At 52.5% G+C, this 24680-nt stretch overlaps 3 protein-coding genes across 6 annotated transcripts in view; 2 read left to right on the forward strand and 1 right to left on the reverse strand.

The window, feature by feature from the left end:
* Positions 1-37: 37 nt before the first annotated feature.
* Positions 38-9418, forward strand: Jmjd7 (jumonji domain containing 7). Of its 4 annotated transcripts, XR_006855404.2 has the most exons (10): positions 38-199; positions 4061-4214; positions 4291-4544; positions 4869-4925; positions 5419-5514; positions 5758-5834; positions 6062-6221; positions 6347-6445; positions 9044-9116; positions 9362-9418. XR_006855404.2 is itself a non-coding variant. In XM_046461184.1 (8 exons), exons 1-8 carry the CDS (start codon positions 136-138, stop codon positions 6433-6435), a joined length of 951 nt encoding a protein of 316 aa, XP_046317140.1. In that variant the 5' UTR covers positions 38-135; the 3' UTR covers positions 6436-6859. The 4 variants fall into 4 exon arrangements, 3 of the variants coding, with proteins under 3 accessions (XP_046317140.1, XP_058440694.1, XP_046317141.1); XM_046461184.1 differs by lacking the exons at positions 9044-9116; positions 9362-9418 and having other exon boundaries at positions 6347-6859; XM_058584711.1 differs by lacking the exons at positions 4869-4925; positions 9044-9116; positions 9362-9418 and having other exon boundaries at positions 6347-6859.
* Pla2g4b (phospholipase A2 group IVB) lies at positions 6993-17473 on the forward strand. Its single transcript, XM_046461183.2, has 20 exons — positions 6993-7914; positions 9044-9116; positions 9362-9498; positions 9643-9774; positions 10143-10183; positions 10349-10391; positions 10667-10721; positions 11186-11316; positions 11576-11659; positions 11931-11968; positions 12963-13098; positions 13934-14070; positions 14347-14569; positions 14704-14821; positions 15108-15245; positions 15407-15511; positions 15675-15854; positions 16165-16331; positions 16577-16763; positions 16868-17473. The coding sequence occupies exons 1-20, from the start codon at positions 7906-7908 to the stop codon at positions 17086-17088; spliced, it is 2355 nt and encodes a 784-aa protein (XP_046317139.1). The 5' UTR covers positions 6993-7905; the 3' UTR covers positions 17089-17473.
* Positions 17474-18927: 1454 nt separating this feature from the next.
* The window catches only part of Sptbn5 (spectrin beta, non-erythrocytic 5), a 49370-nt gene continuing 43617 nt past the window's right edge, over positions 18928-24680 (reverse strand). The window contains 13 exon segments of the mRNA XM_058584712.1: positions 18928-19066; positions 19316-19379; positions 20236-20321; positions 20418-20509; positions 20644-20730; positions 21051-21122; positions 21439-21543; positions 21707-21883; positions 22092-22281; positions 22425-22642; positions 22915-23070; positions 23973-24167; positions 24429-24633. Of these exon segments, the coding sequence (XP_058440695.1) occupies positions 18958-19066; positions 19316-19379; positions 20236-20321; positions 20418-20509; positions 20644-20730; positions 21051-21122; positions 21439-21543; positions 21707-21883; positions 22092-22281; positions 22425-22642; positions 22915-23070; positions 23973-24167; positions 24429-24633 (1756 nt within the window). The 3' untranslated portion in view covers positions 18928-18957.

Raw genomic sequence — 24680 nt, forward strand, 5'->3', positions numbered from 1 at the left:
GTGGCAGCAAGTGAGGCCTGCGAAAGAAATCACTGCTTCTCGCTCCATCCAGTGGAAAGGGGTCCAGCGGCCTGGCGAGAGCTGAGGAGTGTGGGGCGGGGCCGGCCGGGGGCGGGGCTTCGGACGGCGGGCGTCATGGCGGCGGCGGCTTTGGACGCTTTGCAAAGGGCGTTACGAGAGTTCCCGGCCGCGGCACGGGGTGAGTGCGCTAGCGGGGCAGGCGCCCGACCCGAGAGGGGTCCCGGGGACCGCCGACACCTCGCACCCCTGCGCGAGAGTGGTTGGCACCCCCGCTAGGCTCGCTCTAGTCACGGCCCCTCCCCCAGCCGGCCGGTGGGTCGCGGTCGCACGCGCTGTGGCTTTATGGAGTGTGTGTTTTCGTTATTTCAAGGCCTGGTGGTGTTGTGCTGGGTTCCCAGGGTCAGTCTGTGCTTAATAAATCTGGGCAGTGCATTGTTGCTCTTCCCGTAAAGAAGTCTCATTTGTAACCTCAAATGTCCACAGGTGGTGGTGGGCTTCTGTCTCTGAACCCCTGCAGAAAGGAGACAGTCGTCTTTATTCAGAACAGACTCCTCCAAGCTGTGGGCGTGCAAAGTTTTGGGAGAATTGTAGACAGCTGTTCAAGTGATCCTGGTTCTTACCCTTACTGTTTTTTTTTTTTCCTTTCCTCTCTTCCTCTAGTCCTTCCTCATCACCCGCACCCCGCAACCTCCTGGCTTTTTAAATTTTTCTTCTTTCTGTTTTTATTATATACTTGTTTGTATCAGTACTGGGGATTGAACCCAAGGACACTCTACCAGTGAGCCCTTTTATTTTGAAATAGGGTCTCACTAAGTTATCCAGGCTGGCCTTGATCTTGCCATCCTCCTGCCTCAGCCTCCTGAGTTACTGGGATTACATGCCTGTACCACCAGGCCTGTTTTTAAATGATTTTTCTTTTTTCTCTCCTTCCTTATTTCTTATTTATTTTTAATGATTTTGTATCACTGACCAGCAACACAGGCACCTGACCTGAGTATTTAATGTAAATAAAATAAGCTTCCCACTGTCAGCCCCACTTTGCATTCTTCCAGGAAGATTCTTTTTAAATCCATGCACACAGGACTGTACCCTTTTAAAAACTTTTCTGCATTGTGCATCCTGGAAGTCATTCCACATCTATCTCATTCATCTGTGAAACGGTGAAATTCACTGAAGCAGCCCACTATTGATAGGCATGTCAGTTATTTTTAGTCTATTGTTTTCAATAATTCTACAGCTAATACTTGAGTTTTCATTTAATATATTCTTTAAGCACCTCCATGTGCTAGGTTCTGTTTAGTATATTGCGGTACATCATTGCACGAATAAAACAAGCTCTTAGAGCTTACATTCTAAGTGAGGTGACAGACAACCGCACTGAACATGTAAATCATGAAGTTGGTTAGAAGACAAGTGCAGGGCCAGCAGCTCCTTAGGTGGGAGAGTGCTTGGTGCATTCAGGGAACAGTGTCTGGAGCAGTTTTTGTGCACAAGTGCAAATACTTTTTAAATAAATAAATATATATATATATATATATATATATATATATATATATATATTTAGTTGTAGATGGACACAATATCTGTATTTTATTTACTTTTATGTGGTGTTGAGGATTGAACCCAGTGCCCCATGTATGCGAGGCACGCACTCTATCACTGAGCTACAACCCCAGCCCTGTGCAAATACTTTTGTTGGTTAAATTCTTAGAACTGTTGGGTCAAAGGAATTGTTTGGATCCCTTTGAAATTCTCTCTCTGAAGCCCCAGGAGAGAAAAATAGCCATTCTCTAAAGGAATGATAAGCAAGGAAATCTGATACAATTGTTAAAAATCCAAAGGATGAAAAGAAAAAGGCAGTTTCCACATGTTTTATGAATCCCATGACTCGGTGGGGTAGCTTAGTGGTAGAGTGCTTGCCTGGCATGAATGAGGCCTTAGTTCAATTCCCAGAACAGCAGAGGCAAAAAGGAATAAAGCCTAATGAGTACAACAGGGAGATGTACTAGCCTCAGCCCATCTCCCAGGGTAACTGCTTGGGAGATGGCAGAGCCCATCTTGTCCCTACCCAGGAAAAATAAACACACATGCCAGATTTTTCATTTTCAGTTTTCTTGGGCCCACCAAGGTCTTCCCATTCAGTTTCAGTTTCTGATCTTAAGACATTTGCTTTCTTACTGATTGCAAGGTAAGGATTACTGGCATAAAGACATAGCATGAGAGGTGGAGTATGACCTTAGAGGTGAAAATGAATGACATGGTCATTGGAGCAGGTTGTAGTAACCACTGATTGGGGCCAAGGAGGAGGAAAGCGAAGCCCTATGCTCTTGTAAAAATCTGGAGAAAGGCATTTAGTCTGAGTGAGCAGCAGGAACAAAGTGTGGTACTGCCTGAGTAGAGGGTGTGTGGTAAGGGGAAGGCAGGAGTCAGGAGCAAATCAAACTGGAAAAATAGGTTGGGCCTAATGATGGAACACCTTGAATGCAGATTATGCTGTAATGAATAGTGGTAAGCCATCAAAGGATTCTTTACTAGGGGCGTGAGGAGTTCAGATTGTATTTTCAAATGACTGGGCCAGATAATGGATACTCTGAGGGGGAGTAGAATTAGGCCAGAAAAAAACAGTTGAATGGTTTGATGATTCCCTGCAGAAATCATTCAGCCAAGATATTGGAGACTTTCATTCAACTGTTAAGCAAATATTTACTGAGCACCTGCCATATGCTAGGTACTGTTCTAGGGATGCATCGGTGAACAAGACAAACTACCTTATGTAGCTTCAGTCTTTCGAGGGAGACAGACCAATAAACAATTTTAAATAAGTGAAATATATAGCATGTCATTTGGTGATAAACACTAAGAAGAAAAAATAAGGGATTTAAGAATTGGGAATGGATTGCAATTTTAGAGTGGACAACCTAGCAACTCAGGGTGCTGAGGCAGGAGGATTGCAAGTTGAAGGCCAGCCTTGTCAACTGAGTGAGACCCTGTCTAAAAGAGCAGGATTGGGGGGTGTAGCTCAGTGATGGAGCAGGTGCTTAGCATGCCATGAGGCCCTGGGTTCAATCCCCAGTACCCCACCCTACACACACACACACAAAAGAATAAATAAAAATAAACCAGGATACACCTCAGTGGTGGAGCACTTCCAAGTCGAATCCTTAGTACTGCAAAAAAAAAAAAAAAAAAAAAAAAAAGTGCTCAGGGAAGGAATCCTCAATATTGTAATTTTTTAACAAGGACCCAAAGTAGCAGAGGAAAGAAAGAGATAGTGGCTTTGAGAAATAGTAGGATGACAGGAGCAACTAAGGGTGAGTCATAAATAATAGATTGCATTTAAGGGTGATGTAGGACCACTGTAGACGTCCAAACAGGTGGCACATTGCGTAAGCTGCTCAAATATACATGGTGGCCCTGGGCATCTAAGGATGATGCTGCTGTTCAGTGAGACCCAAAACACAGTTTAGCCTCTATTTCATCTGGTATCTTTTCACCCCAGGTAGATTGTAAGCTGCTTGAGATGATTATTGGATCATCCTTTGATATCCACACTGACCAGGCCAAGTGTGAGCACATTCCAGGTGCTCAGATGTGTCACTTTTGAAGGGGTCTTTCTAGAGCCTCACCCCCAGCCCAGCCATGGCCTTGGGCCTTGTCCCTAGTCATTCTAGACCTCCCACCACCAATTCTGTGGCTCCATTTCCAAATGGATGCTGTAAGATTTGCCCTCCTTATGGGAAAGCCGAGGGTCTACTGTATAAAGCCAATACATGGACCCATGTAGGATTTAGGTCATAGGCTGAGCAGCAGCCCATGGTGGCCCATCTTGGTGTGTGTTACTTTATGCTTTCTCACTTCAACTTCTCACTCTTCTATTCCTGGTTGTCTAGGGTCCTATGGTCACCAGTGGGCATGGCTTAGTGACATAGTATGGCCTTCCTAGGGAGGGTATTTCTTATGCAGGAAATGGGACAAAGACTGAGTGCTGCTGCCTTCAGCCTCCCCACCACCACCACCCGCCTTTCCCTCTTTTTCTCAGAGCTCAGTGTGCCTCTTGATGTGCCTTACCTGGATGAGCCCCCTACTCCACTCCACTTCTATCGGGACTGGGTGTGCCCCAACAGGCCATGCATTATTCGAAATGCCCTGAAGCACTGGTCAGCTCTCCAGAAGTGGTCCCTCCCCTACTTAAGGTGGGAGCCTCCCTGGGGTGGTGGATGGGCAGTGATTACTGACAACTGGGCATGAGCTGAGTATCCATTCCTCCAGAGCCACAGTGGGTTCCACAGAGGTGAGTGTGGCTGTGACTCCAGACGGTTATGCAGATGCAGTGCGAGGGGACCGCTTTGTAATGCCTGCTGAGCGCCGCCTGCCCCTCAGCTATGTACTGGATGTGCTGGAGGGCCAGGCCCAACACCCAGGAGTCCTCTATGTGCAGAAGCAGTGTTCCAACCTGCCCACTGAGCTGCCCCAACTGCTGTCTGATCTGGAGCCTCATGTACCCTGGGCCTCTGAGGCACTGGGTGAGTGAAGGCAGGTGGGGAAGGGGGGTGCAAGGTGATCTCTGACCAGGAGGCAGGGCAGGGAATCTGGGAAGGAAGGGATCAGTCTGCTTGTTCATTCTCTCCCTTTGCTTTTTATTTGGTCCACACACTTGGGCCTGTGTGGTCAGGTGCTACCCACCTGCCTTCCTCAGGCCTTGACTTCATATTAGATGAATAAGGAAGCACTCCCAACTTCTTCCTCTTCTCCTTGAGATTTCTTCACTCCCACCCAGCTTTTTGCCTAGTATCCCTGTGTGTTGGCCCAGCTAGCATGTCCTTCCTAACTTGTCATCTGCCCCACAGGAAAGATGCCTGATGCTGTGAACTTCTGGCTGGGGGAGGCAGCTGCAGTGACATCCTGTAGGTGTTGGGGAACAAGCTGGAGGGGCAGAGGAAGGGAAGATGAGTTCCGGTGAGGAAGGTTGGGCTGGACTGAAGATAGGCTGGCTGTTCTTTCACATTTCCCTTGGGGTTCTAGACTCCGACACCACAAAAGGTCTCCCCTGACAGCTGAGTTGGGTAGCTACCCATGGTATTGAGACCAAAGTGCACCATTTTTTTTCCTGTTGATCCCTAGAAGCTCTCTGAAGGCCAACTAGGTCAGGAGGGAATTTAGGAGAAATCTGATGGCACCACTTCCCCTCTTGGTGGAGGTGAGCCCAGGGCCTGACCAGATCTGTTCCCTGGTGTGCTGAGTTCTGCAATGTCCACCAGCATCCTTGGTGTCTCCTTGAGCCAGATGACCCTTTATGATCTCTTCCTTTTGCCATAGGCAGTCTTGAGCTTCAGGGTTGAGGTGGTTGGCTCCCCTCTGTCCTCCAACCTCACCTCCAGGCTTTACTTACATTGACAGTGCACAAGGACCACTATGAGAACCTGTACTGTGTGGTCTCAGGGGAGAAATACTTTCTGTTACATCCACCCAGTGACCGGCCCTTCATCCCTTACGGTAGGGGACATGGCCTGGAGGGGGCTTTGGGGGAACAGGTGGCCTGCGGTGGAGGGAGGACAGCAAGATCCCGGGGCAGGCTGGTGCCTAGGCCTGAAACATGACCACAGGTCTAAAGTGCACCAGGACTCCCAACCCTCTGGACCCTGTACCTAGGGAACATGTGTGCTGGCTGGGGTAGGGAGGAACTGGCAAGCTGTGGATCACTTGAGGTTCCCCACAACCTTCTCCCTTGGGCTTTAGAACTGTACACACCTGCAACCTACCAACTAACTGAAGAGGGTACCTTTAAGATGGTGGATGAAGAAGCCATGGAGAAGGTGTCTGTTCTGTTCCTGGGTTCTGGGGAGGGGAAGGAGCAAGAACCTGAGCCCCAGAGGATAAGCACAAAAGGTCTGGGGAGGTGATACCTTGCTCTGAAAAATTGTAAGTATGGGGCTTTTTCATGCTAAGTAGAGCAGGGTTCATGGTATTCAGCTTGGGAAGGGACAGAGATGGAGGACCTGGAACTTTGGGGCCTGTTTCCTGGAAACTGCTGTGTCCCTAGGTGCCCTGGATCCCACTAGACCCACTGGCTCCAGACTTGACCCAGTACCCCAGTTACAGTCAGGCACAGGCCCTCCGCTGTACTGTGCGGGCTGGTGAGCTGCTCTACCTGCCATCTCTATGGTTCCACCATGTCCAGCAGTCCCATGGCTGCATTGCTGGTGAGGAACACACAGGCCACCCAAGGGAAAGCCCTGTCAAGGCCCAGTAGGGCATCTTTGGGAGAGGTTGGGGGCTCAGGATTAAAAGAGGGACCCTCATGTTCAGATCTCTGTTCTCCCCACAGTGAACTTCTGGTATGACATGGAATATGACCTCAAGTACAGTTATTTCCAGCTGCTCGACTCCCTAACTAAGGCTGCAGTCCTTGACTGATGTACCACTGGTGAATACTGCTAAGGACATCTTGAGGGAGAGGTTGAGCCCCTCCTAGGCTGCTGGCTTAATTCTAGAGACCACCTGGAGTTTAAGTACTTGTCTGCTGCTCAGGGTCCAGCTTAATTTGGAATCAGCCTTGGATGATCTTGGGATATGATCTTGGGATGTGATTAGGAGATGCCAGGCAGGTTTGAGTGAGCGTGCCCAGGAAGTTGCCACACAGATGAGGAGGAGTGGGGATCAGGTCCTACAGCACCTTTTACCAGTGTTGAGACTCTGGGCAAGTCACCACCTGTTGGCATTGGTGTCCTGGCTGTAAACTGGAGATAATAATGGTTCTACTGCACAGGGATGGAGATGATATCTGTAAGGTCCAGCATGGACCAGCACAAAGGAAGTGGTCAATAAAAGGTAGCTGTGAGTCATTTGTTCTGATACTCCCTGTCACAGTAGTTCCTGTGGCCCAATGAGGGCTTGAGGGTTTAGGTGAAAATTTCAGGGTAACCCTGACTGGGGCTGTGGGCCAGATCCAGGCATGGGAAGCTGTTTGCTACCCAGACCCCTTGTCTGTGACAGCCTATACAGTCCCTCAATGAGAAAAATGGACTGACCTCAGTCTTGTAACTGCCTGACTGGGCCCTCCTTGGCTGAAGGCCTCTAATGCTATTCGCAGGTTTATCCTGGCCTGGTTTGCTCTTGTCCCCTGGCTCCATGGCTGCAGGTGGGATCTCTTGTCCTAGGGTAACCTCTATTCTACAACAAGCACTGGCGGGAAGGGACAAAAACCCTACCCCTCCTGGGACATCCCTCTGAGGAAAGATTTGGTTTCCACACTCAGCCTCCCTCTGCACCCATCTGAAGAGCAGGAATGTCAACCTACCAGCCTTATCCCCGGCCACCCAACTCCAAGGGTGGAGGCAATCCAGACATGGCTTTGAAGGGCTATTTTATGTGACAGCCACACCCCCTGCCAGTTGTGATGGAGCCTGGGGTACTCCTCTCAGATTGGCAAAGGGCTCCAGTCAGGACTGGGCATTCCTGTCTTACTGGCGCTGGGAGGTTGTGCAATACCCTGCTGCTGAAGATGCTCAACTCCTCTGTTCACCACTGCTGTGGGACCCACTGTCTGCCTTCCTTCTGCTCAACACCTGACAGCACCTCTCCCGGAGCTCCCTCCTATAAGTCAGGGCTGACTGGGGCAGGCCCAGATGGTGATGGCTGCAGAGTGGGACCTCGGGGAACCAGGGCTGACACAAGAGGGTGTCAGTGGCTCTGGGACATGCTTAAGGTGCCTCATTTCCTGGACAGGTGGTGGGTGTGGGCCTTGGGTGGAGTGAAAGAGGCATATGGGAGGGGCTGGGGAGGTGCTCGGGGCTAGCTAGAGCACCCTGTCTCTGGGTTAAAAGCTGGAAGTCCTTGGTCCTGTGGCTGCTGCCTCATCATTCCTGCTCCTGAGAACTTGGCCTCATGGCTCTGGTAAGGCCTTCCAGGGCACTGGGCCCTCACTTCAAACCCAGATCCCCATCCAGGGTCTGATTATTGCTGTTTCTTAGAGAAGCTGTGGTCTTCTTGAGGTTTAGCAAGGAATATTTGCTGGTTGCAAGATGAGACCAGTTAGTAGTAGCCAGGGGAGAAGCAGTGACCTGGGTGAGGGACTACCCCAAGTTCTTTCTGTCCTGGAAATGGCTCCAGGTTGACCACAGGGAATTGGGTCTTGGGAACTCAAAGGCTCCCAGCTGCTGTCCTGGGGCCCCAGAAGGAAGTGGCTGCTTGATGCTCCTTCTGACTCAATTGCTTGGGATGCGAGAGCCCCAGGACTGCCACAGGTGGATGAGCTTCCCCATCTCTGATCCTGACCTTGGTAGCTTCTTGGACTTGATCTGTCAGCACCCTTCCAGAGGCAGAACTGAAAATCAGCGGGAAGTACTAGTTGGCACAGGCTTTCTCTGCCCTGGCTACTTTATAAACCCGAACCAAGGAGTGTGTTTGGAGGGAGCTCTCTGGAGACCATCATAGAGCAGAGAGCCCATTTCCAGAATGGGGTGGACAGTATAGGAAATGGCTCATCCATGATGTCCAAGGCCCTGACATACCCCTTCATCTCCCTTGATAGCTTACATCCCAATCTGCCCGAGACCAGACTCAAAGCTGCTTAGCTGGGGTGTGTGGTGAGGCTGTGGGATGGAAAGACTGAAGGATGCTGTATTCAGGATATAGAAGTACCTGTGTATGGGGCTTAAATTGGAGCTAGCCTGGTAACTAGATCTCCCCCAGGCAAGCGGCTATGTCTCCATGCCTCAGTTTCTTTATGGATTGATCCTAATAGGGCCCCTGCATAGGGTAGTCATGTGACAAATGAGTTCATGTATATAGAACCCTTGGCACAGAGCTGGACACAGCATTATATAGATGTGGGCAGATGTCAGCAAGGAGATACCATATCTCCTATGGAATCAGAAGTCTGAAGGGGTGGAGGGTGGGCCTGAGCCTGATCCTTTTGGTTCAGGATTAGGCCTCGAGGGACTGCCCCAGCTTCCCCTATGGACATTGACATTGTTGGCCTCATCTACCTGCAGTAAACCTGTCCCCTTTCCCTCCTCTGTAGGCAAAGGTGCCTGGCACCTGCCTGCTCACTGTGCGTGTCCTGCAGGCCCATGGTCTGCCTTCCAAGGACTTAGGTGAGTGTGCTGTTCCCCTGGCCCTGTGCTGGGCCAAGGAAAGTGGAGAGTACTACAGCTGGCTTCAGTGGGCAGTGTCAGTGGGAAGAGATAGGAGGAGGGGTCCTGGAATAGAGTGCTAGGAGAAGATTCTGAGTAGATGGTGGCAGTGGGGTCACCCATTAGACATGAGTGATGGAGACTCTGGTGGCTGGGCTGGGAAGGGCTGTTGGTCATCACTGCGCACTTGTTCATCCTCCCTGCAGTGACCCCCTCTGATTGCTATGTGACTCTGTGGCTGCCCACGGCCTCCAGCCACAGGTTTCAGACACGCACGGTCAAGAACAGCAGAAACCCCATCTGGAATCAGAGCTTTCACTTCCGAATCCACAGCCAGCTCAAGGTGGCCAGGCATCAAATCCAGCCCTACTCACCATCCCCTTGAAGCCACTGCTACCTGTCCTCTCCCAGGCCCTCATTGCCTGCCCTACCCCCTTTCCCATCTTACCCTCCTTTCTGCAGTCTTCTTACTCTGTTTCCTTTCCAGAATATCATGGAATTAAAAGTTTTTGACCAGGACCTGTTGACCAAAGATGACCCAGTGTTGTCAGTGCTATTTGATGTGGGGACCCTGCAGCCTGGGGAGTTTAGACATCAGAACTTCTCGCTGAGCTCACAGGCAAGGCTGTACTCAAGGCAGCAGGGGCTCCCCAACCTGGGAAAGGGGATACTTTGGAGAGTAGCTGGCCCAGGTATCTGTCACATCCCAGAGGCCTCTGCCAATTAGGAGTGACTTTTCATCAAGGAGCAGACCTTCCTCATCCTTTCTTGCCTTCTGAACCAAAGAACAGCTTTCTTGGAACAGCCAAAGGAATGTGGACACAGTAGCCTGGAGAGGGACAATGGCCCTTCCCTCAGACCCCTTCCTTCACCTTTACTTCAGCATCCCTAGCTGGTGTCTGGGTTGGAATCTACACACACACACACACACAAATACACACACACCACTCTTCTCATTCTTTCTAACTTGCTTCTCTATCTCCCCAGGGTGAGGAGCGGCTAGAAGTTGAGTTTCAACTGCAGAGCCTGTGAGTTGGGCCATGGGGCAGTCCCAGGTGGGAATGGAATGCTTCCTTCTGGGAATGACAGTGCCACCCAGAGCTGGCGCCGTTCCCTGGTGGAGAAGTGGTGCCCAGGACTCTAGGGGGTGAGAACCTGGGTTCTTGCAAAGGGTCACTGGGGGCTCTTTCCAGGACAGACTGTGTGGAGCAGCTTATCAGCAATGGCATCCTGGTGGTGAGTCAGGAATGGTGCTTGGGGGGTGACTAGGGGTCCCCAGGTTCCCTCATGCCATCTTCTTGCTCTTCATACCCATGGCTGCCTGGGTTAGAGTAAGCTGGTTGGGGAGCTTTGGGGTGTTAGTGCCTTGAGGGAGTACAATCTCAAGCAAATGCTAGGTAACTGGGAGCCAAGGTAATGAAGTGCTGAAGAGGAGGAGGCAGGGTGCTAGGAGGGTGGGGCCCTCAAGCAGGGGTGTCGATGATAGCTGAGGAGCTCTCTTAACAACGCAGGCCCGGGAGCTCTCCTGCTTGCATGTTCAGCTGGAAAAGACTGGGGACCAGAAGGGTGAGTTCCCAACCTACTGGGATAGTCCCTCCACCTTTTTGTTTGTTTGTTTGTTTGTTTAGTTGTAGGTGGACACAATGTCTTTATTTATTTATTTTTATGTGGTGCTAAGAATCGAACTCAGTGCCTCGTGCATGCTAGGCAAGTACTTTGCCACTGAGCCACAACCCTAGCCCCAAGTCCCTCCACCTTTATTCCTTATCTTCCTCCTTTCTAAGGGGAAGGCACTAGCTGTCTTCAGTTCCCAAAGGCAGGAATAAGGGCTAGAGAATAAGTCTGTGCTGGGGCTTCACAGGAGCCAAGATTTTCCACCTAGCATTCAGAGTGTGGTGTGGGCTCCAACATCCAACCTGGACCAACCAACCCTCCATTTCAGAGAGAAGGAAATGCCCTCCAGGAATAGTGAGAGATGCCTTGGGCAGAGATCCTAGCACTGTCCTCTCTGCTCTATTTCCTGTTTCCAGGGTCAGAGACCAGAGTTCAGCTTGTAGTTCCAGGGGCCTGTGAGGGACTTCAGGAGGCCTCTGTGGGCACTGGCTCTTTCTGTTTCCATTTCCCAGCCTGCTGGGAGCAGGAACTGAACATCCATCTACAGGTAATGGCCTCATTCCCAGGAGCTGGGTCCCCAAGGCCACCCTCACTCCCTCCGCACCTCCTCCCAGCCTGACCTCTGCTTGCCTGTACCCCACTTCCTTTACCCTTCTCCCTGACAGAGGCAGGCAGGCCCCTGGGTAGAGTGTATGGGGTTCCTGTTCCCCTCCCTCCTATTCCTTTTTTGCTGCCAAGGGGAGTTGGTGGGGTTCTTGCTGACAGGGAGGGTAAAGGATTCATGGGTTTTCTCTGTTCCCCTACAGAATGACCCTCAGGAACAACTGAAGGTGCCACTACAGACCCTGCCCACTGACCAGTTGGTGAGACTCATCTTTCCCACATCACAGGTACTGGTCACCCAGAGAAGGAAAGCTCAAGGTACAGACTGGGCTGGCACTGACCCCAGCCCTTTCCTTAAAGGGAGAGGCCTGCTTCTATAGCTACTTTTCTCCTCAGGCTATGCACTGAACAAGTGCTAGGGCCAGGCTTTGGGTAAGAGGGTGGCCTCTATGGAGTTGGTTGGGGGCCTGAGGGTGTATGGGGCTATCTAGGGCCCGGTGAGAGGAAGGGCCGAACAGAGGTGGCCAAGCTTTGTGATGGGGTTTTCATGGTTTCCAGGAACCCTTACTGAGGGTGGAACTGAAGAAAGAAGAAGGGTGAGAGGCCTGGCTGGGGCTTGGGAAAGCAACCAGGTAGGGGTGGTGAAGGTTGGGCCTCTGGCCTGCAGAAGCGACAGGGAGAGGTGGGGAGCTTGCAGCACAGTTGCACCTCTGGGCACCGCTTCCCTCACATGTAGAGCACAAAGTGCCAGAGGAAGCCTCAAAAAGCTTATTTTCTTAACTGTTTTTTCATTTGTTTCTGCTCTAGTTTGAGGGGTGCCAGTGCCTGACACTGGGCCCTGGATAAATAAATGTTTGGCTAAAAAACAGGTGGGGAGGTGAGGATAGTAGCAGGGCTTGAGGCACAGAGAAGGCAATGAAAATGAAACAGGAAGTTGTGCTGTTTGGGTGGGAGCCATTGTGGATGGACCTTAAATGCCTTCTTTTTTTAAAATTTTATTTAAAATGTTTTTTTTTAAACTTCCTTGAAAAATATTTTTAGTTATAGATGAATACAATAACTTTATTTTGCCTATTTGTTTTTATGTAGTGCTGAGGATTGAACTCAGTGCCTCACATGTGCTAGTCAAGCTCTCTACCACTGAGCCACAACCCCAGCCCCTTAAATGCCTTCTTAGGAGGAGTTGCCATCAGCCCTCTCTGTCTTGGGAAGTAACTTCTCACCATGAGAGGAGGAGGGCATTGGACCTTCTTTCATGCCCCCTCTATTGTCATTTTTGGAATTGGTGGGCAATAGAGAGAAGATGAGCCTTGGAAGTGGGATTCACAGTTTCAGGTCCCTGCATCGGGGGCCTGAGTGGCCCCTTCAGTCCCTGTATTCCCAGGCTCATGTGAATGTCCATGTGTGGGTCTGGGCCCCTCAACTCCCTGTCACACTTCACAATGTCAGGCTTCTGAGCACACAGGAGTGGTGGTGTGCATTGAGGAACGGGGAATCTTGAGAGTTTAGTGGCTATGTTGAGGCAAGCCCAGCATTCCCTTTTTCTGGTGTGGTTGGGAGCTGCCTCACAGACTTTTCCTCCTCTTCCAGCCCACGAGAGCTGGCCGTGCGTCTGGGCTGCAGGCCCTGTGCAGAGGAGCAGGCCTTCTTGAACAGGAGGAAGCAGGTGGTAGCTGGGGCCCTGAAGCAGGCCCTGCAGCTGGACAGAGACCTGCGAGAGGATGAGGTATGGGTCTGGGCAAGATTTGGTTGGGGCAGCCCTGGGCTTGCTTGGGCCCTGGGTTGAACACAGATTGTTTGTTTATAAGGAGCCCAGAGCTGGTGCCAACCTACATCTGTGGCTGCCGCCTGCCCTGCCCTGTTTCCTCTTGCGTGACGCAGTCAGGGGCTGTAAGTGCAGTGTTTTGCATGAGGCACTTGGAGCTCTCTGGCAGGAACTTCCCCACTGGGCTGGCTTTCTTCTCTTCGTTTCTTGGTCTTTACCCTGGTCCAGGTTTTTGGAATAGGTCCCATCTAACTGATTAGTGACAAGATAGCTAGTATAAGGATGGCCCCCTGGCATGGGTGGTCCCATGGGTCTGGGTCATCTAGTGGGGGAATGACATCTAGCAAATAGAAGGAGACTTTGGAGTTTGTATTGAGGCTTCCAGAAAGTGATACCAGAAACTTAGGGGCTGAGGGAGAAATGAGGCCTGGCATCTGTCAGGCCCTGACCCCTCACAACTGGAGAAGCCCAGCCCTCAGGAGGCCCTCTCTGAATCAGAGCTGGCCCAAGTCCCCCTGACACATATTGACTGGTCTTAGTTGTGAAGCAAGCTGAATGATTCCTTGATCTGTTTTCTTTTTCTTTTTTATTTTTAATATTTATTTTTTAGTTTTAGGTGGACACAATATCTTTATTTTATTTTTTTTATGAGGTGTTGAGGATCAAACCCAGTGCCTCACACATGCCAGGCGAGCACGCTCCCACTTGAGCCACATCCCCAGCCCCTTGACCTGTTTTCTTGCATGGCTTTTTCCATCCCTCAGGCCTTTCCAAGCCTGACTGTCCTCTCTTCTAGATCCCAGTGGTAGCTGTTATGGCCACTGGCGGAGGGATCCGGGCAATGACTTCCCTGTATGGGCAGCTGGCTGCTCTGAAGGAGCTGGGCCTCTTGGATTGCGTCTCTTACATCACAGGGGCCTCAGGCTCCACCTGGTGAGCTGGTAGCAAGTTGAGTGCTGGAGCCCGTGTGTGGCTGGTTGTATTGTGGGAGGGAGTGCTGGTGGTAAGGTGCTCCTAGGACCCAGAGGCTCTGAGCAAACTGGAAGGGCTGGGAAAACGCATGTGCTAGGGAGAAATATGCTCCCAGGCTCTCTTAAAGGTGCCTGCCAGAGGTACCTGTTGTCCTAGAAGAGAAAGTTTAAGGCATGTGAAGTCTGGATGGGATCCTTAAGTGACATCCCCCCTCGCCTGTGCTTTGACTTTTCTCAGGGCCTTGGCCAACCTCTATGAGGACCCAGAATGGTCTCAGAAGGACCTGGCAGGGCCCACCGAGTTGCTGAAGACCCAGGTGACGAAGAGCAAGCTGAGTGTGCTGGCTCCCAGCCGGCTGCAGTGGTATCAGCAGGAGCTAGCCGAGCGTGCCCGCCTGGGTCACCCAACCTGCTTCACCAACCTGTGGGCCCTCATTAATGAGGCGCTGCTGCATGATGAGGTGTTGGGGGTAGACCCTGGATGGGGTGCAAAGCCAGGGCAGGGTTCAGAACTTGAGCCTATCCCCTGGTAAAGGGTGGGAAGGGCTCCAGGCACCAGGGAGCTATAGGCTTAGTGCTGATCATCTTTCCCCAGCCTTGTGACCACAAACTCTCAGATCAAAGGGAAGCCCTGAGTCGTGGCCAGAATCCTCTGCCCATCTACTGTGCCCTCAACACTAAGGGGCAGAACCTGACAACCTTTGAATTTGCCGGTGAGTGGCCTCAGAGCTGAGATATATGCTCTTATGGATGGTGGGATAAGGGATAACCTGGCCTATAAGAGGTGGATCTTACACCCACATCTGCTGGCCATTTCCCAGAGACTGTCATCTTACTAGGCCTTTGGATGAAGCAAGGGCCTTAGGTTGTGTACTTAAAGTCACAGCAACAAGGTCTGAGCCTCCTAGTCACCAGGCTGTCCTCAAGTGAAATCCATAGTGGATGTATGGATGTCTGAAGGTCCCATGCCCTATGGCTGAGTGTATGGCCTCCTCACAGAGTGGTGCGAGTTCTCCCCCTATGAGGTCGGCTTCCCCAAGTATGGGGCCTTCATCCCCTCTGAGCTCTTCGGCTCTGAATTCTTCATGGGGCAGCTGGTGAAGCAGCTCCCAGAGTCCCGCATCTGCTACCTGGAAGGTGAGAAACATCTTCTCCACCCAGGCTGGAGAACTGGGTGGAGTGGGGAGAGTGGGTCTTCAGCCTGGCCAGCTCAGTCACTGGGAAGTTTACTGGTCTAGGAGGGGCCATGAGGATTGTGATGGGGATAGGGGACTCTTCCCTTCATGTCCTTCTCTCAGGTATCTGGAGCAATCTGTATGCAGCCAGCCTCCAGGACAGTTTGTACTGGGCCTCAGAGCCCAGCCAGTTCTGGGACCGCTGGGCCCAGGATCGGGCCAGCCTGGGTAGGTGCTTGGGTTCCTTTATTGGATGCAAAGGGGCAGCCAGTTGGGGAAATGTTTGGGGCATGGTAGAGGTGGCTCTTGGGTCTTTGGGGGCCTCAACTGTTTCCCTCCAGGGTCATCACAGGGGCTAGGATAAAGGTTCCTCCCACCCCTGCCTGTATAGACAAGGAGCAGGTGCCCCATCTGAAGGTAGAAGAACCACCCACAAGAGCTGGCAGGATTGCTGAGTTTTTCACTGACCTTCTGACGAGGCGCCCACTTGCCCAGGCCACTCATAATTTCCTACATGGCCTCCATTTCCACAAGGACTATTTCCATCATCCTCACTTCTCCACCTGGAAAGGTATCTGCTTCTTTGCCCTGGTCTTAGGCATCAAGCCTGAGCCCTGCAGCACCCACTGTACTCTCGCCTTTCTTTCTCCTTGGCACCACACCCTTTGAGACCAGTGCCCTGGCTATGGGGTGCAGGGACTCCTTTCTTCTCTCCTTGGGTTGGAGGTTCAGGTTGTGGGGGTGCTTCTTTAGCAGGAGAGCAGGGGCCCAGGGACACAGTCTCTCCTCTTACCAGTGTCAAGACTTGTTGTCAGCCCTGAGGAGCCCTCAGAGTCAGTGACTGTTGCTGCTTCTCCTGCTCCATCCCCACACTTTTGCAGCTACCAAACTGGATGGGCTCCCCCATCAGCTGACACCCATGGAGCCCCACCTTTGCCTGCTGGATGTCGGCTACTTTGTCAATACTAGCTGCCCACCCCTCCTGCAGCCCACCCGGGATGTGGACCTCATCCTGTCACTGGACTACAATCTCCATGGAGCTTTTCAGGTTGGGAGTGGGGTGGGTGGGACTTCTTACAGGACTGGAAGGTTGGGGCAGGAGTGGGAAGTGGTGGGCCAACTCCAGCTGGGCCTGTCTTGGCCCCTGGCAAGATCTGCTTTGGAGTTCAGTAAATGTCTGGCCCAGCTTCCCTTAGGCGGCATGGCAGTGACACCATGTGGAATGGAACACAGACTATTAACTCCCCACTGTGGAGAACTTGCTTCTTCTGATGCCTTCTACCTGCCCTGCAGCAGCTGCAACTCTTGGGCCGGTTCTGCCAGGAGCAGGGGATCCCATTCCCACCCATCACACCCAGTCCAGAAGAACAGCACCAGCCTCAGGAGTGCCATGCCTTCTCTGACCCTGCCCAGCCTGAAGCCCCTGCTGTGCTGCACTTCCCTCTGGTCAATGACTCCTTCCAGGAATACTCAGCCCCTGGTAAGCCACGTTCCACCTGCATCCTTCCTGTCTCTCTTCAAGTGACCCTAGACTACCTCTCCAGAGCCCTTTCCCTCCCTGGCTAGGCTGCACTCTCTCCCCAGGGGTGCGGCGGACACCTGCAGAGAAGGCAGCTGGGGAGGTCAACCTCTCTCCTTCTGACTCCCCATACCACTACACAAAAGTGACCTACAGCCCAGCGGACACAGACAAGCTGCTTCACCTGACACATTACAATATCTGCAACAACCAGGAGCGGCTGCTGGAGGCCCTGCACCAGGCCGTGCATCGGCGGAGACAGAAGCAGCAACACAGACCTGAGTGATACCAGGGAGGTGTACTGGCTGGGCTCCCACCTGGTCCCTGCCAGCTTTGACTCTTTGAGCATCACCAAATGTTCTGGAGCTCTGGTGTCCATGCATAGCTCAACCAAGGTGTATTCTGAGGATCATCTAGAGGTGGCAATGAAGCCAGCAACGACTTTATCCACAGCATCCAGGCTAAAGCCTGTAAGCAGAGAGGCTGGACTCCCTTCCTCCTTCAGAAGGCTGGGAGTGAGGGGCCCAGCTCATTGTAGCTGTAGTTAGGACCAGGGCTACCTTCTTTACAAAGGGGGATGGGATTTGGGGCTCAACATTTCCATGACAGCAGGGGGTAGAGATGGGGATAAAGTGGCCAAATGGACAGAGTAAAGTGGAGCACTTTATGTATTACAGCGGCTCTTGCAAATAGGAAGTACTGTCTGAAATTATCTGTCATCCCAGGCTCTTAGTTGCATATGGTCAGGACTGGCTTAAAAAGCAAATTGACACACCATCTCCCCAGGTACCTGGTATAGTGAGCTCACCAGTGCAGATTCCCCTCAAGGAGCAGGGCATCTGCTTGGGTCACCCTTTCTAAGCAGAGTGGAGACCAGTGGAGTCCAGGGGTCACTAATGCTGTAGCCCTGGCCTTGCCTAGGTTAGCAGACTCCCAGGCTGTCCTCTTCACCCATGCAGGGATCTTGGGGTGAGGCCACAGTCCAGTTAAGGGGCTGTTTCTTGCCACATGGTAGGGGTTGCCAGACTTGGGATCAGATGAACCAAAAAGAGACTAGTAACAGTGAGGTAACTAGCAGCTTGTGATCATGATGGGATACATCTAAAAGGAACTGTCTATCCCAGAAGCAGCCAGGGTAGGGATGTCCTTGTGCTGATAGCTGTCACTGGTTCCCCAGATAGAGTCTTCACGTGGCACCTGGAGGTTTGGTATTGCCCTGGGGTTCACTTCAAGGCCCAGGCCTGTTGAAAGAAGAGAGAGAGAGAGAGAGATAGGGACTGACCATCCCAGAATCTTCCTTGAGCAGTCATCAAGCTCTCTGGCCTCTCTTGGAACACTCCTTCTAGAAGCTGTTTCTAGAAGCTGACAGGCAACAACAGTTTTATAGAAAGAATGGGAGGTAATTTCCTTGATTCTCGTGATCCAACTTGCTATAGCTGCCAGACCTGACCAAGTGACTCTCAGATCCTTCCCTAGGCATGTGTCTGGAGTCACAGAGCCAAAAAAAAAATGGCTATCCTGGTAGTCCCAGAATTCACTGTGTCTAGGACAAGTCCCTTCAGCAACACATCATCTAAACTTGGAACCCATGGGCTCTGCAGGAGTACGAGTGGATAATTACACCAGAGACCATAGCCAGCTGCTTCCTGTTATAGGGCACGTGGTTGTGTGTGACATACAGACTGATACTGGGCCTGGGGTCCCCTGTATGGAGGATTTCACACTGCTTTCTCCAATCTCTCTCCCATGATCTCCCAACTCAAGTGTCCTCTCCACTGGTTTGCAGGTGGGAAAGATGTGGGTAAGGTAGTTAAATATCAGAATTATGCTAGGATCTATAGGAGGCTGAGGACCTGCAAAAAAGAGTCGTGTGTTTCTCTGCCTCAACCTGCCATGCTCTCCTAGCCTTTGCATTTCTTGCCCTTGGTCTGTAATATCAGGGACATGCTGACATCTTGGCCCTTTGTTCCTAGGGAGCAGGGCTGGGAAGTCGGAGAGGATGGAGATAGAGCAGGGTATGAGCAAGGGCAGATGGTTGGGCTATGCTGCAAATGAACACTATTGTTTGAAGAGGAAAGAAGGGGAGCTTTCTAGCAATGTGTAAGGGAAGCCTAGGATACCTCCTCCCTTGGGGCAGGCTGGAGCAGGAAAGGTCTTATACAGCCTCTGTGGCAGAGCTGGCCATCTGCTGGGTCTGGCCCAATGTGGAGGATGGGGCAGGCAGAGCCGAAGTGGAGTGAGGTTCTGGGAGGTGACAGTCATATCTGTGGGGAAAGAACCTTGTGGCTTGGGCTCTGCCATCACAACTGTGAATGGGGTTTGCACCCAGAGTAGGGGTGTAGGGCTTCCTATTTCCCAGGGGTAGCTGAAGGTTCTCAAAGGCAAGGGACCCCCCATACCCCAGCAGAATAGGTCAGAGTTCCAGGACCTTGTGTGTGAGAATAGCCTTGGTGCCAGTCATTGAAGCTCAGAATCCTCGCCCCCGACCACCACCACCTACTCAAGCATCCCACCTGAGCAAAGCAGCTGCATTCTCTGCCAGGAGTCTGGCCTTGGGTTCCAGGCTTAGATTCTGGGCTGTAGAGCAAGGGAAAAAGGACAGTTACCCTGGCTCAGACCCAAGCCATCCCAGGCAGCCAACTCCCCTGCTGCTCCTTCCTCCTGCCCCTGGAGGTTTTGCCCTGCTCTACTGAGCATCCCACATGGACAGTGAGGGTGAGCAGTTTCCCCAGGGCATCCTGTCTCCTGGACACTCAACACAGCCAGGAGAGGAGCAGCCTAGACGAGTGGGAGGTACTGAAAACTGAAGAAACTTCAGGTCTTTTAGGAGTTGTGGGAAGATGTCCACAAAGATAGAGCCCAGGGGAAACTGAGGAATGGGGCCAGACCCCAGGACATTCCCTGATCACACTGTCAACACAGAGCCTTGCAACAACCCAACAAAGGCTAAAATGGTTGAAGGGGGTGCTTTCTGGTGTTCCTCCTGGTGGTAGAACTGGGCTTGATCACTGTTCACAAGACCCCTCAAGGAGGTGGCATTCAGAGGTGTCTGAGGATTAGAGAAATCCCTCAGGAGCAGATAAAGCAGAACCTGTAATATCCTTGACAGAACAGAATCCACAAGGATCCTGGCAGGAAGGGCTTGGGTGTGGGTTTCAAAAGTGGTAGACTACAAAGGGGGTGGAACAGGACTATGAGGCAGCTGGGGGTCAGACAGGCTCCACCTCCTACCAATTAGCTGCGTAACTTTAAACAAGTTACTTAACATCTCTGGGCCTTGAATTCTTTGAGGAAAGAAAATAAGTCCCAGGTATTTCTCAGGGGTTAGAAATACTTGATGTGAAAATTTCCAGTGCCAGTTGAATTGGGAGTTTAGGACCCAGGGAATCAATACCCTGCCCCTGCCATCACCAATCCTTCCCCATAAGCCTACCTGCTGCACTGCCCAGGGCTTGCCGCCAGCGCTCAGCCTGCTCTTCAGATGGTGCTGCAAACAGGATCTCTGCCCCGTTGCTCAGCCTGGCACCCAAGCAGCCATGGGTCAAACTCAACCACTGCCTCCAACCACTGCCTCCAGCCCCTCAGCTTTATGGCTGCAGGTGGAGTCAATCTCACCTTAAGGAGAACACATGCTTCCTGCCCTGGTGGTCCTTCATCTTCTCACACTGGGCTCCCTCAAGGTCAAGGGGGACAGTGGAAGCCACTTTCTGAGGAGAAATTAGGTACAGGGTAACTGTGGACATCTACGCTTTTCCCTATGGATTTCTTTCTGTCCTCTGACCCCTTAGCCTTGTCTCCAGCCCTCAAAAGTCCATTTCTTGCTCCCTTTGCTATCTGGTACCTCCACTGCCATCTTCTCATCCAAGAACAACCTCAGAGAGCTGCCTTCCAAGGCCCCATAGCAACTGTCCCAGGAGCTGGCATCATGCTGTGGAGAGAGGTGGTGAGGTAGCACACAAAGGGGAGGCGACAGCCAGGTCTGGTCCCATCATTTGTCCAGAGCCCCCCAGGGGAAGTCCTGGGCTGCACCAAGGTCATTAGAACCAGGAGGGACTCTAACAAGGAAACCAAGAAAAGTAGGAAGAGAGGAGCAGCCCTACCCCTTCTGGGTGGGACAGAGGTTGTGAAGTACCTGGGAGCAGGGACTCAGTTGCTCTATCCAAATCCAAAAGACAAGCCCCAGGTGGCACTTCTGAGCCAGAGTGGTTTTGCAAAGGGGGACTGCATGGGGAATTTTCTGGCACTTACCACCTTCCCCCCAGGCAGGAGCTGCTGCTTAAGCTCGAGAGACCCCTTCATGGCAGGGGTACTCTTTGTCTCCTGAAAAGATGGGATCAGCACAATGATCCTTTTCTGGAAGGTCCTCCTAACCTGCTCCTACTCTACTTTTTTTATTTCTAATGTCCCTCAACTCTATGGACAGTGTGCCCAGCTCCTGCTGATTGTTCCAGGGGATGGGTCCTTACCACCTTGGGTTCCTGGGCTCCTGCTGTCTGGCCGTATGCTCCAGGGAGATGCTGGTGGTGAGGGGAGCCCTGACTTTCAGGCTTAGAGACTCTCCCCATGCACTACCCTCAGGCTCTGTTCTCCAGGTGTACCAAGCCTTTGCTTGCCCCTTGCCCCAGCGTCTCCGCACCTCTGTCATCTTCTGCAGCTGGGCAAACTTCTCCTTCTGAACTGCCAGCAGCTTTTCTAAATCCTTGTGTCTGTGGAGCAGCAGCTCTACATCTGACACTGAGCGCTAGAGAGAAGTGAGTCAGGGTAAGGTCCAGTTTATTGGGTGCTGAGAGCCTTCCCTCACCCTCCACAACCCAGCCTGGGTGACCAGTGAGTGGAACAGCAGCAGGGTCTGTTCTGGGCCATGGCTGCCAGAGGACATTTGGCTCTGGGCAGTCTCCACTCACCCCAAAACTGGGCTCCAGCAAGAGGCCCTCCCTGGAAGCCAGCCAGGCATCTGCCTGCTCCACACCCTGCCTCAGCTTCTGCAGATCCCAGGTCTGTTTGAGGCGTTGCTGGCACAGGGTCCACTCTGCCTGGAGCTCCTGCAGCTGCCAATGCAGGTCCTGCAGATACTCTGCCACCTGAAAGGGAAGGACAGCTGCAATGAGAGCTGGGCACTCGTGGCACTCCCACTCCAGGAAGGGCAGGAGAACCAAATTGAAAGCAGAGGGACCTTCCCCATTGTGGCCGCTCTTTCCCTCCCTGGCCTTCCTGTACTGCTGGTTTTCACACCTGCTCAGGTTCCAAGGCATTGGGAAGTTGGGCTCATCCCACCCTCTATGCTCACACCTCCAGGGACATAAAGTGGCCATTTTCCACCATTTTCTGCCCTTCCTTTTGTATGTCCTGGGCTTGAAGGCAATGTTCCTGGATTTCTTGCTGCAGTTCCTCATGCTGCCCAAGAAGCTGCTCAGTCCCCACCATGTCCCCAGCCAGCTCCTGGGAAGACACCAGCACCTTCCTCTCCTGAGCCCATGCTCTGCAGGGAAAGAAAGCTGCTACCAGAGCTGGCAGGACAGCCTGGGGGACAAGGGCAGAGACAGTTCTGCTCCCCCAAATCCAGGATGACCGCCATCTCTCAAGGCAGAGCTGAACCAACTGCCAAGGCAGAAGACCACCTACAATAATTCCCGGCAGTGCCCAAGGAAGGCATGGCCTTGGGCAGCCTGTGCCAACTGCTGGTCCCACTCCTGCGCCTTCACCTCCAGGGTGGCCCAGGCCTTCTGCACCTTGGCCAACTGCTTGGCCAGGCCCTCTTGAGCCTCAGGGTGCCACTGGCCCAGTCTGCAGGTTTCCATCTGTACCCGTGCCAACTCCTTTTTGATAGCCTCCAGTTCTCTCTGCAACCAGAACACAAGATCAGCCCACAGTCTCCCCTTTGAACCCCCATTCATGCATGTTCCCCATTCAGAAGCCCAGGTCTCTCTAAGGAGCACCCTACATTCTGCTCTATAATCTGGGCCAAGTTCCAGGGCCCTGAGGGGGAAGGCCCAAATAGAATCCCTGGGTGCAGGGGACTCCTGTGGACCTCTGGGAAGGGGCTGAGATGAACAGATACACTTCTGGCTTCTGGGAGGTGCTCAGATGGGAAGGCCTTGGGCAAGGTCCTCACCTGCAGGCGCCTGTGCTGGGGCTGCAAGGACTGCACAGATGACACGCAGTGGCTATGGATCTTTCCCTCAATCAGGGCAGTTTTCTCCTGCATCCAGCCCTGAAGCTCTGTCACTGCCTTTTCTAAGCCACGGACCTCTCGGGCTGCAACCAAGTTCTGGGAGAGAAAGGAGGCCCTGCTGGGGCTGCATTCTGTTCCCAGGGTCCCTTCTCCCTGAGACATGGCCTCTTCAGTTATCTCCTTTTGAATGAGGATGTAGTGACTCATCCATGACCCCCAGGAAATATCCTAGACGTGGCAGCTATACAATGAATGTGATGTTACTGGGGTTGAGAAGGAGCTTTCAGTACTCATCTCATGGGAAAGACAAGCATGGCCCTGGAGTGCTTGAGGACACATCCATTCATGTAAAGAGCAGGCTGGTCTGTGGGAGGGTCTGGGCAGGCCACAGCTGTAGCATTTCTGCTGGGGCCAGGACAGGAGGAGTGGGTTAGCTCTGGAGCTGACTGCCCCAGGCCAGGATCCTTGGGCTGTGGGGTCAGCCAAGGACTCAATGAGCTGGACTGCTCTCAGAAACCAGCAGCTGTGGTCAAGAGCTAAGGTTCTGGAAGAAAACGGATTTCCTTAGTGAACAAACCCACTCAGAGCATTTAGATTTGGGGAGTGGGTGAGGGAGAAGGGGGAGAACTTGGCACTGCAAGAGGAGAGAGCACATGGAGTTAAGTGTGAGACTGTTGAAGAAGAGAAGGGACAAGGTTTGTCTTATTAGAACTGGAGCCCATGTTTGGGAAAGGGAAAGGCTTCAATGGATTTAGAAGCTGGCCAGACACACTACCTGATGCTTCTTGAAGCTGTCGATGGTACTAGGAGGAAGCCAGATCAGTTGAGAGAGCTAGATGGGGGGACTGAGGCCCCCACCTGCTTGTCTTTGGGAATTAGACCAGTGCACGCATGCACACACTCCACAGCTGATAGGGCTGCTTGTTTCTGGTCCTGGCAGTGAACAGGATGGGCCAGCCCCTTGGCTACCCTGTCCACCCTGGTCTGTGGGTGCCTACCTCTGTACGCACTTTGATTGTCCTGTCCAGCCTCTCCCAAGTGGCCTCAATGCGGCTCTTCTGGGCTTGAATCTGGGGATAGTACCTGGGTGCTCCTTTCTCCAGGGGCCTTGCCAGATCCCTCAGGGCCTGCACCTTGACCTGCCCCAGGCTCTGGATTTCCCTCCTGAAAGCATCAAACTTCTCTTCCAGCACCTGCAAGGTTGTGGAACCAGGTAGTGTCACTCTGAAGGTAGTGTCTAGAAGCCTGTGGAGCTCATGAAGAACTTGGCAGGATCCAATGGCTACATAATCTGTCGGCCCTGGTTCTAGAACCACAGGGATCCTCCTAAAGATGCCCCTTCCCATTTCCTTGCTGCACCCCCACGGCATCCCTCTCATCCTCAAACACAGGCCTTCCTCACTCTTGCTCAGCCTGAATTCACTGTCCCCCAGGTTTGCCCAGGACTGACCCACCTTGACACTCTCCAGGTCCTGCCCATAGTCCTGGGACTCAGCGATGGCCACCCTGGTGGTCAGCCAGGCATCGAGGAGCAGGGTCTCTTGCTCCAGTTGGTGGAGCTGTAGCTGCTCCTGCAGGCCCTGCCCCCTGCCCTCCAACCTCCGGAGCAGCTGCACGTGGGCCTTGCTCACAGCTTGCAGCTGAGCCAGCACCTTGGGGCTGCAGCAGGAAGGATAGTTAGGACTGGCACCCTTCTGCAGGCTGGA

The sequence above is a fragment of the Marmota monax genome, unplaced genomic scaffold (genome assembly GCF_021218885.2).
Source record: "Marmota monax isolate L192 unplaced genomic scaffold, Marmota_monax_Labrador192_F-V1.1 WCK01_AAM20220418_F8-fsc00001, whole genome shotgun sequence".
Classification (NCBI taxonomy): Eukaryota; Metazoa; Chordata; class Mammalia; order Rodentia; family Sciuridae; genus Marmota; species Marmota monax.